The sequence below is a fragment of the Lactuca virosa genome, chromosome 1 (genome assembly GCF_052849685.1).
Source record: "Lactuca virosa cultivar CGN04683 chromosome 1, Lactuca_virosa_CGN04683_v6, whole genome shotgun sequence".
In the NCBI taxonomy this organism is placed as follows: Eukaryota; Viridiplantae; Streptophyta; class Magnoliopsida; order Asterales; family Asteraceae; genus Lactuca; species Lactuca virosa.
The window spans coordinates 68,949,523-68,960,704 of NC_136426.1; the positions used below are offsets into that span (position 1 = coordinate 68,949,523).

The window sequence follows — 11,182 nt, forward strand, 5'->3', positions numbered from 1 at the left end:
GATTAGGGTTTCGTAACTAGGGTTTGGGATGATGGAGGTTGTAAATGAGGCCAAGCTTTGGAGGTACAACTCGTCGAGTTTGGGCCTCCAACGCGTCGAGTTTCTATACAAAAATGAATAAATTATAATTTTAAATACATACCAGGAACCGGACGTTACACTTATCCTAGTGGGAGACTATTGGATTAGGTGTCCAAGCCCATTACTATAATTGGTATATACTATAATTGATAGTAGCTCAATCCTTTTGGGTTGCCCTCATACCTAGTAATTGAATATGATAACTTTTAGAGAGAGAATGATTTATTAATTTATTATATGGTTAATAAATTAATTATAAATCAAATAGATAATTTTTTAATATATTATGAGAATAATATATTAATTAGAAATAGTAATATTTAATTAAGAACTAATCAGAAATTAATTGGAATTAATTTTGGGATTAAGTGAATTAATTATAATTACATGGGTTAAAGTGTAATTGTTCAATAGTTGAGCAAAAGACATTCTAGAACCATCCTAGAGCCTTGGACGATTTTAGGAGGTGTCTAGGGATTCTAGAATTATCCTTGAAGGATAATTAGGAAGTTGGATAATTACCAAAAGAAAATAGAGTAAATTACACGAATGGTCCCTTTGTTTTAGGGTAATTTGTGCATTTGGTCCCTAACTTATTTTTTTAACTCGGAAGGTCCCTATTGTTTTTTTTGTTACGCGCTTGGTCCCTTTCTTACCTAAAAAGACTATTTTGCCCTTGATTTTTTAATTTATTTAAATAAACACACCCCCAACCCCACCCCACCCCTCACCTTATCTTACCTACCCACCATTTTTTCCTATTTTAATAATAGTCTTTTTAAGTAAGATAGGGACCAAGCGCGTAACAAAAACAAACAGTAGAGACCAAGCACGTCACAAAAACAAACAGTAGGGACTTTTCGAGTTAAAAAAAATAAGTTAGGGACCAAGCATGCAAATTACCCCAAACCATAGGGACCATTCGTGTAATTTACTCAATAAAATAATATTATTTTATTCTTTTTAGGGTTATTTAGGATTTGCTTGTTGCGCTATATAAAGGTCCCTATAGTTTGCAAATTTTGGCCACTCTATGATTAGAAGAGAAATCTGAAATTCTTACCTCTCTCCTCTATCTCTTCAAGCCCTTTGTTGCTAGGGTTTGAGTGTGAACCATTAGAGGCACGATACTTGTGGTGTTTGTTTCCAAGAGTCTTTGAAGATGGTTTTTGATTAGTTATTTACTACAATAACTAAAAGGTAAGTAAACCCTATTTTGTTTTGTTATATTCAAAATTACCTAGGGTTTATAGATTTTTGTTGTTCAATAGAATATTACTTCAATAGTGTTATGACATAGATCTTTAAGTTGCATGTACCCTTAAGTGTTAAGGATTTATCCGCGTTAATACATATAAAACCCATCAATGACATCTAGTTTAACCTTTTTATGTTACGTTATGGTTTTCAAAACAATACTTAACTTCCACGTTTTTACTATGAAAATGTCAATGTGATATGAAAAGAGGATCTTATGATTTGGTAATGAATATGAATAAAACCTTTTGGTAAAACTTATACTATGATTTTAAAAAAAATCATGGTTAAGTTTTTGGGATATTACAATAGCATGCCAATACAAGTTTCAAATATGTATGAGATAAGGTAGTCACGATAATGTTACCAAATTAGCCTCAAGTGTTCTGTTTAGCTATTTTAGTTGTATATAGTGGTGGCTCGGAAGAGGGTCTAATGATACAAGTGCTTTACTTATTGGTAATATAATAGTAATTTTGGAGTCAATTGTACCATTTTATTTGTTGGGATTGACAACCTAACAATAAATATGTCATAAGAAATTTGTAAATGATTAGAAATCAACATTCAAAAAAGTTTGTTAATGAGATTTTGATTATATATTTCATGCTTCCAATTCATCCAACAACAACATTATATCTTATTCAAGGGTTCTTGTATACCTTTCCCCATAAACCCTTGCTTTAACAGATATATAAGGTAGAAACACACCACATCCTCAGTAGAAAAAGTTACCAAAATTGTTTGCCCTAAAAAGGTCCGTGAAAATCCATAATTGACACGTTATCGTTACATTTTTTTTAACACCAATCTTTCAAACTTAAGTAGTCTTGTATTTTCATCGGCTGGTAGTTGGCCATATCTCATTCTAGTCATCAAACAAACATGATCAAACATGAATATTAGTTAATGATCGTCTACCCTAAATAAAAATTGTTGGTTGAGCAACGGTGGATTAGGTTGGACCGCACTATTGAAACCATTATCCACAAGAAAAATGGTTACCAATTGTCGTTAGTAGGTCAAGCCAAGATCCAATACATGTTTGACTAAAAATCTTTCTTTTTGGACTACAATCAACCTTCTCTTTATAGTAATAGTTGTGTGTTTTTAACGTTAAACGAGTGTCCTAGAATAACCAATGTTGTAAAAATTATAAAAAAGGAAAAAGAAAGTTAAGTTTTCGATAATTTCACAAAATACAGTTTAGCTTGCACATAAAAAAGGCATGATAAATCATTTAGAACCTATGATTTTTCGAACCAAGGAAATTTCATAAACAAATTTTGTACCATATAATTTTTGAAAAATCGTTCATAGCTTTACAACAAAAATTTTCAACCCATTCATCATTTTTGAAGAATCAAAATTATATAAATGACAAAAACTGTTTAAGGCTATCTCAAACCTTAACACTATTTTTTTTACACTATACCTATAATTATAGTGTAAAAGATAGTGTAAACACTAAATTTCTCTAACCCATTACACAATATTTAACACTAAAAAGAATATTTATGTATATTCTTTTTTATCCAACTTTTATAATTTTACGAAAACAACCTTTATATTTATTAGTTTTATAAACATGACTAATATATTTTTATTACAAATGTTTAATAAATTATATTATCAAATATTTATGAACAAAAAATCCATAAAATGTTTTATTAAATAAAACAAAGTTACATTTGACACAAATCTAAATAAATAGCACACATGCATTTTGAAAATATTACACATACATTTTTAAAAGTACCATACAATTATGCATTTTGAAAATATTACACATACATTTAAAAAAAGTACCACACCAACTTGATAGTGGATCCAAACATCCGAACATATGTTTTTGCTGAACAAGAGCGAATTTTAAACAAAAGGCATCCGAACATCACCAAAATCAGCAAACTCCCAACACATATTCGTTTGGACAATATTTAACGGTCTTGGAGGATCCAAATCTCGCTTACTAGATTACTAATATTGTAATATTACATATGCGTATTGTGTGCGTTTTTAATTTCTAGGATTGTAATATATATATATATATATATATATATATATATATATATATATATATATATATATATATATATATGTCGCTTGTGCTTGTATAACATTTATAAGACTGTAATATATAATTATATTTTTATTTCAATATCTATAGCATTTTAAATTATTAAATATGATAACACAAATAACGTTATTATATAAACATTATAACTATATAAAACAAACAAACATAACTAAGTTCAAAGTTAAAGAGTCAAATTATATAAATGAAATTTCAAAACTATATTTAGTGTTGATGAATAGTGTAACACTATATTTATATTTAGTATTACATTATTTACCAACACTATATATAATGTTAGATATAATGTAGGGTTGAAACATTATAATGTAATTTGTAATGTAAAAATGATTTTTTAGTGCAAGATTGGAGATGCCTTAATATAATGTGTAACGTGTTTATACACGTAATTGACTAATCATCAAACATTTTACGAAAAACTTATGCAAATAACATATTAAACAGATTTGGAAGACGATGAACAAGTTCAAAAACCTTTTTATGATTTCCGAAATTGTTTTTCAAAATGTTTTTTTTTTCCCAATGAATAAAATAAATGAAGGGTTCTCATTACATGTTTGAAAAACATGATGATCTTTTTTAAAATTTAAAGTGTTATTTTAGTTACCATGGACATAAAATGATTTCTTTATGGAGAAATTATGACATAAGACAAAAACACCCAGGCCTTAATTGATTGGACTCCTTTAATTAATTAAGCTTAAAGCCAAAACTAAAAGGCATCAAAGACAAACACGCTATTCGCTTCGCAAACACCAAATTCAGAACTAACAACATCCACAAAACCACTTCAATTCTTCTCCTAAATCCCACACATTCCGGTTTTAGAAGTTAAGTATATGTTCTTGAGAATCAGTTCTCCACCCGTAAGTTCTTCCTTCTTTTCTCTCGAATCAACCATTTAATTGGAAGCCAATCACGGGTTTTCTTAATCCCTTCGTTTTCTCACTTGGGTTGATGTCCTAATCATGTTTTAGGTCAAGTAGATGGCAGAAGAAGAAGAAACCGACGATAAGTTAAGGAGTTGATTTTTCTTCATATGGGTCATGCTCTGTTTTTCTTTGAAGATGTAACGAGGATTAAGGATTTGATTTTGAACTGAATTTGAATTTGAATTTGAAAATGGGGAGGGGAACTAGAGAAATAAACCCTGATTTTTTGAAAATTGGGCTTGCTGTAACTTTTTCTCTTGGCGGGATGCTTTTTACTTTTATCAGAAATAAAAGGATCAAACCCTCAAAATCTCCATCTGATCCTTCTAAATCTCCAGGTTTGTGTGTGAAAATTTTATTTGATTCATGTTTTTGATGAACATATATGTGTTTTAGATCGTAATAACCAGGTGATTTCAGGAAACGAATCAGGGGGTTCAAAAAGTATTGAGCGTCATGCATCACATACACGCCATTTTGATCCTTTAGCAACTACGGATAAACATGTAAGATTCTTTATTGTACTCATATGATCTAATTTCAGATATTTCTGATTTTTTATGTTTTTTGATTCTTGATTGGTTTTATGCTAATAAAACCCCTCTTGTAACTTTTTGTTCTAACTTCGTTGAAGAAAAATAGTAGACAATTTTGACTTTTTGTGGTCAAAGTGTTCAATTCTCAATTCCAAGTTCAATACGATTCTTGAGATTTGAAGACAACATTGATGATTCTATAAAATTCCCTTACAAATACATTAAACTGATAATGGTTGGGTTTCGATTTGTAAGATAACTGATAGTAATTTTGATCTCGATAAATAATAAGTTTGACTTCAGATTTTGCAGGATGAGTTGCATGATTCCAGGTTGAATCCCCATAAAGACACATATCTTCTACCTGAATTCATCGACCTCGTGAAAGAATTTGATACAACTTCCATGAAAACCAACACCGAGCTTCCAAATCCACGTGTCATAAAAGACAACAACGAGCAAGAAATCAAAAACCTTCGAAACATGGTCAAAACCCTAAAAGAACGAGAGAAGAGTCTCGAGATTCAATTACTCGAATACTACGGTCTCAAAGAACAAGAAACTGCAGTCATGGAGCTTCAAAACCGCCTTAAACTAAACACCATGGAGGCTAAGCTTTTTAATCTCAAGATCGAGTCCTTACAAACTGAAAACAAGAGATTAGAGGCACAAATGGTGGATTATACGAAGGTTTTAGCGGATCTTGAAGCAGCAAAAGCGAAAATTAAAGTTCTGAAGAGTAAACTTCGAGTGGAAACCGCACAGAATAAGGAACGGATCTTGAATCTGCAACAACGAGTTGAAAAAATGCAGGACGATGAACACGAAGGTGTTGTTGGGATTGATCCAGATGTTCAATTAAAGCTCTGTAAATTGAAGGATTTGGAAGATGAAGCTGAGGAATTGAGGAAGTCGAATTATAGTTTGCAGATTGAAAAATCCGAGTTGGCTGAAAGATTGGAGATGGTTCAGAACCTCACGACAGCTGTCTTAGAAGACGAAGAAGTAAGATATTCATCCATTTTCTTCTTCAAAACACAAACCACACAAGATGCATATTGCGTTCTAACAAACATGAATGGATGACGAATCAACAAATTGTTCTGTTTGTCCCGTTTTTTCATTTGTTTTTCTTATTTCATTTTTTGCAGACGGAGAGGCTTAAACAAGAACGCGAGCGTTTGAAGCAACAAAACGAAGATTTAAGCAAAGAAATCGAGCAACTTCAAGCCGATAGATGTGGCGATGTGGAAGAACTTGTGTATCTTAGATGGATTAACGCTTGCTTAAGGCACGAACTTAGAAATTATCAACCGGGACCAGGTAAAACAATGGCTCGAGATCTTAGTAAAACATTGAGCCCTAAATCGGAGGAAAAAGCTAAACAGCTCATCCTCGAATACGCTAACAAAGAAGGATTTGGGGAAAATGGCATGAACATTCCAGTTCCTGAACTGGATTCCGATCAATGGTCGAGTTCTCAAGCTTCTATCCTCACGGATTCCGGCGACCTCGATGAATCTCTAATCGACGATTCATCTTCTCGTAAGACCCACAATAGGTTCTTCGGAAAGCTCATGAAGCTCTTAATAGGAAAAGACAGCCATAGCCCTAACCACCTCCCCCACCTCCACCCTCACCACCACAACCGCCATCTCAGTCATAGTAGAAATTCGTCAGTAGAAGATATGAATTCTTATAGCGATTCGTCTTTTGGGCATTTAGGGAGTTCTTTTAAACACTCTGTGGATTCTCAAAAGTCGATTAATGGGCATAGTGACGTTGGGGGGTGGATGTGTAGCAATAGACGGATTGATTCCATTGCAGAAGGCGAAGGGATTGGTGGTGGCGGTGGTGATTCCTCGGATACACCTTCTTCGTCGGATGGTAAAAGATCCGAGCTGGTGAAATATGCAGAAGTTTTGAGAGACTCGAATCCCACTAGATTTCACCGAAGATCTGCACAGTTTAGTTCGTTTTGATCCATTTATTCTTCTTTATAGGTAGCTTAGTTAGAAATCCAATAGCTGATTTTATATGCTTACAACATAGAAACTAGAAATCACCCTCTTAAACTTAAACTTGTGTTATATGTAAAATAACCCTAGGAAAACCACAAATTTGATGTCAATGGTGTTTTTGACTTTTTGTTTATCATTTTATTGGGGAATGTATCATAGAGTGGAATTTGTACACGGAAGACTACAACCAAAGTAGATTATGAATATGATTATGAGTATGATAGTTTGTCGTTTCAAAAAAAAAAAATGTGGAAGACTATAAGGTATATTTCGGGTATTGTTTATTATAAGACTATGGGTAGAATTGACAAAACTCAATCCTACCCGTCAATCTAATCCAACCCAACCTAAAGATAGAAGGTTGGGTTAGTATTTTTGATCCATTTAATTAAATGAGTTAACCCGTTTAACCATTTATTAAATAAGTTGGTTTGGATAAAAATTATCAATAATTTTTCAACCTATCAATTCAATTATCTTTAATATATTTAATTAACAAAATGTTATATTAGCCCAACGAACTTGTCATGTTTGTCTGATTTGGTCACCAAAGTTATTTTTCTGCGCAACAGGTTAGTAAACTTACATATTTGTTGTCAATTACAACATTTTAAGAGTTGTGAAGGGGCCATCCATTTTCTTTTGCTTATTTGGCATTTATTAAATAAAGATTTTATTTGTCACTGCCACCTATATAATGTTACGAGGCCCATAATAAAATTAGGTTTTTTTCTTCCAAACAAGGTATGTTCACCCCGGTGAACTCCAATTACCCATATTCTCTCAAAATCGATCGACAATCATCAAAAGTCTCAACTCGTTCACTTTCTTTCGCCCTTTTTTTCTCTTATATAAATCGCCAGACCAAAGGCCATGATGATGCTTCATCGTCGGGAGATGTACCTGAACTGCGATAGAGCAAATTTGTCACGGCTGAGAAATGTGAGGTTGTGAATGAATCGAGTCTGGATCTGCAGTGGAAGTCGTGTGATGTAAGGGCATGTAATAAGTTATCAAATCTGTTCGAATGAAGGTTAAATAAAAGAATATAGGGTTTTCTGACATTTCAGAGCAACAGTTGGAGATAAACGAAGATGATGATGGTTCTAGTGGAGTTAGGATTTCAAATGATTTGTTTGTGCGGAATGAGAGTGAATAGGAAAAGGATTTGAGAGCGATGAAGGAACATATCGAAATGAAATTGTTGAACAAAGAAGAGGAATTTCTGGGATGCAACCCAAAACTACCGGCGACCACCAACATCGACTTAATTGGAGGTAACTTCACTCAACGATCCAACAAAAAGCCCCTTCAAAACTAATCGATTTTGCTTGTAATTTTATGTAATTTGTTGGATCATTAAGAATGTTGATCCTCTGTTCGTCCGATAAGTACCTGCAAAAAATATTTAATCCACAACTTTAAGCACAAAACTTAGCGAGTTCCCCTAAATATCGCATACAACACATCATAACAATCAACTACGAGTTATCAGCAACCCTGGGGACTATCAACAGTCCCAGTGAGCTAATAGCATGTCATGTGGATTAACAACACACCTCATGGGTTATCAGCAACCCTAAGGACTATCAATCGTCCCATAGACTCATAGTAGTCTAGGACTTATCAGCAACTCGGTTCACATATGACAACAATCAACAAAATAAGACCCAGATGGTCAACCAGCATATACTACTACACATGCAAGTATAGTGAGAAGACTCACCTCGGAATTAGCAACTAAACACCACAACTCTCACCCAACAAAGAATGATTCTACATGGAACCTAACAACAATAAAGAGTACCCTCTCAGTCTACACTTCAAAACCCTTAGTTTGACCAAAAGTCAACTAATGCCGAAAGTCAATTGTCAAAGTCAAAGTTAACAACCAATAAAACTAACAGATGACCCTCACATAGTGACCAGACCGTGGTCACGTCGTGCGAACGCACTACGACATGAACCCTCCGTGGTCACATCGTGAACACAACAGGACAAGATAATCCCGGGATTCTCCATTGTCACATCGTGATACTCTTCAGGTCACGACGTGACCATAGTCTTAAGCAAAATCCTAATGGTTTGAGTCCTTAATCCATTAAGTCTTCAACCCTAACTTTCCAAAAGGTTTTAAGGGACTCCAAAGGTCCATAAAAATGACAACTTTATGGACATGCATGCTCCATGCATGTCCTCTACCCATCCTAGGTCAAAAGGCAAGAAAATGACCAAAACTTCATGCAAGATTCAAAATTCACAACCAATCCTTAGATCCATAAGCTATGATGCTCAAGGGACTCTTTAGGATCATAAAATTGTCAACTTTATTCCATCCATTCACTCAAATCAAAACCATGAACCAAAAAGGGACCAAAACAACTTAGATATAAGAGAATAACTAATAAAGGTAGAAGCTTGAATCCTCGAAAATGGTCCAGTAGATGATATCAAAGATGAGAAAGTGTTGCTTGCTTGATCCTTGCACCAATCCTCCTTCTACTTCCTTCAAAGAGCAGCAAAACCACTAAAATGAGCCAAAACCACCAAGATGAACTAGGGTTAGGGTTTTCTGAGATTTGAGGGAGATAGATGCTGAGAAATGAACCCTAAATCCGAGTTTAGGGTGCTTAAATACGAAGGAACCCTAAAAGGTCATGGGTTGGGCTGTAGCCCTCTTCACGTCGTGACCACTCCTCCAGATGTGTGTTCTTATTCTACATTCTTCACGTCGTGACTCATGGTTGTCATGCCTCTGACTCCTTAATTCCGCACACTGACCCACTATGGAAATCGGGTGTTACAACAATGGAGCGGATTTGGAGCGAATCGACCTTGATCCAAACCCATTAAGCAATTTTCAAATGCTGATCCAAAACCCGAACCATAACCCTCATGGTTTTGAATAATTAAAATCATATCCTTATCCTCTAGATCAAAGGGTTTCAACCCTTTTACCCAACCCATTTACAATATTAAGATTATGCTATAATTATGAAACGTCCCAAAAATATGACCCAAAAATTTCATTTTTAATTTAAATAAAACAGTAATCCAAAAACATTATCCATACAACCCAATTGGAAATAAGTGTATCAACATCATATAAATCATAGTAACATCTCAAAAGCGGAAACCATGTGGTGTGTGCGATGCAGTCATCCCGAGCTCTTCCCCTTGGAACCAGAAGTACCTGAAACATAAACTGAAAACCGTAAGCACAAAGCTTAGTTAGTTCCCCAAACTACCCCATACCATACATAATAAATCACATACTGGGACCCCACCCTACATCGGGCCTCGCCCTACATCGGGCCCCGCCCGACATCAACCCCCGCTCGGTATACAAATCTATTATTCTTAGGCCCCGCCTGACATTGGGCCCTGCCTACCATACAAATACAACACACACACATACATATAATAATAAAAATAATAATAATAATAATAATAATAATAATAATAATAATAATAATAATAATAATGCTAACACACACAATGATCATAAAACAATATCATATGTTTCAGTCATCGGGCCTTGCCCGGCATCGAACCCCACCTGGTATACATAGCAGCACATAATACATGCAAGGGTCACGCAGATTCCTAGTATCTTAGCATAATCAATAAGGGCCGACATTGGTGCCTTAGACCCGCTAAACCCAGTGAGGAAACTCACCTTGACTGCTGAATCTCACTGAAAATCCCTAGCTGCTGCCATGACGAACCCTCGAGCTATCAATATAAAATAGCACCCAATTAACATTTGGGTTCCAATCTAACAATCCATACTTGGGGTAAAAAGACATTTTACCCCTCACCTAGTTTGGTCCAAGACTAAGGCCCACACTCAATATCTAAAAGGCCCAACACCAAATAGTCATCCAAAGCCCACTTATGGCCCAATTTTCCAAATTGGGCCCAAACCCCTATATGGGCCTTACTCTAAAGCCCAACAGTTTTTCCTAGTCCAAAATACTTGTACTCAGGTGGCCCAACAGGAACCAAAACATCCAGGCCTAATAAAATGGTCCAAACTTGAAGCCCAACAGACTGAGTATGCGGGGCGTACTGAGTTGTACGCTAAGCGTACTTGCTAAATGGCTTGTACGCCGTGCGTACAGACTTGTACGCCCAACGTACTCACCCAAAAAGCCAATATCCACATTAAGCAATTAATGCTTAAGACCAAAAGCCCAAATCACAGATCTTAGCCCTAATAAACGTCTAGAACCATAAAGTCACTGACTTGGTGAC

The 11,182-nt window shown here is 34.8% G+C and overlaps 1 protein-coding gene across 5 annotated transcripts; it reads left to right on the forward strand.

Moving 5' to 3' along the window:
• Positions 1–4,160: 4,160 nt before the first annotated feature.
• LOC145144447 (protein CHUP1, chloroplastic-like) lies at positions 4,161–7,143 on the forward strand. Of its 5 annotated transcripts, none has more exons than XM_079074869.1 (5): positions 4,161–4,302; positions 4,414–4,706; positions 4,789–4,874; positions 5,208–5,909; positions 6,056–7,143. In XM_079074869.1, exons 2-5 carry the CDS (start codon positions 4,559–4,561, stop codon positions 6,884–6,886), a joined length of 1,767 nt encoding a protein of 588 aa, XP_078930995.1. In that variant the 5' UTR covers positions 4,161–4,302; positions 4,414–4,558; the 3' UTR covers positions 6,887–7,143. The 5 variants fall into 5 exon arrangements, with proteins under 5 accessions (XP_078930995.1, XP_078930997.1, XP_078930998.1 ...); XM_079074871.1 differs by having other exon boundaries at positions 5,217–5,909; XM_079074872.1 differs by having other exon boundaries at positions 4,801–4,874.
• The last annotated feature ends 4,039 nt before the right edge of the window (positions 7,144–11,182 follow it).

Coding starts and splice junctions, on each gene's coding strand:
- LOC145144447 (XM_079074869.1), top strand. CDS start 4,559: ATGGGGAGGGGAACTAGAGAAATAAACCCTGATTTTTTGAAAATTGGG. Junction 4,707..4,788: donor TGATCCTTCTAAATCTCCAG/GTTTGTGTGTGA, acceptor AGGTGATTTCAG/GAAACGAATCAGGGGGTTCA. Junction 5,910..6,055: donor CTGTCTTAGAAGACGAAGAA/GTAAGATATTCA, acceptor CATTTTTTGCAG/ACGGAGAGGCTTAAACAAGA.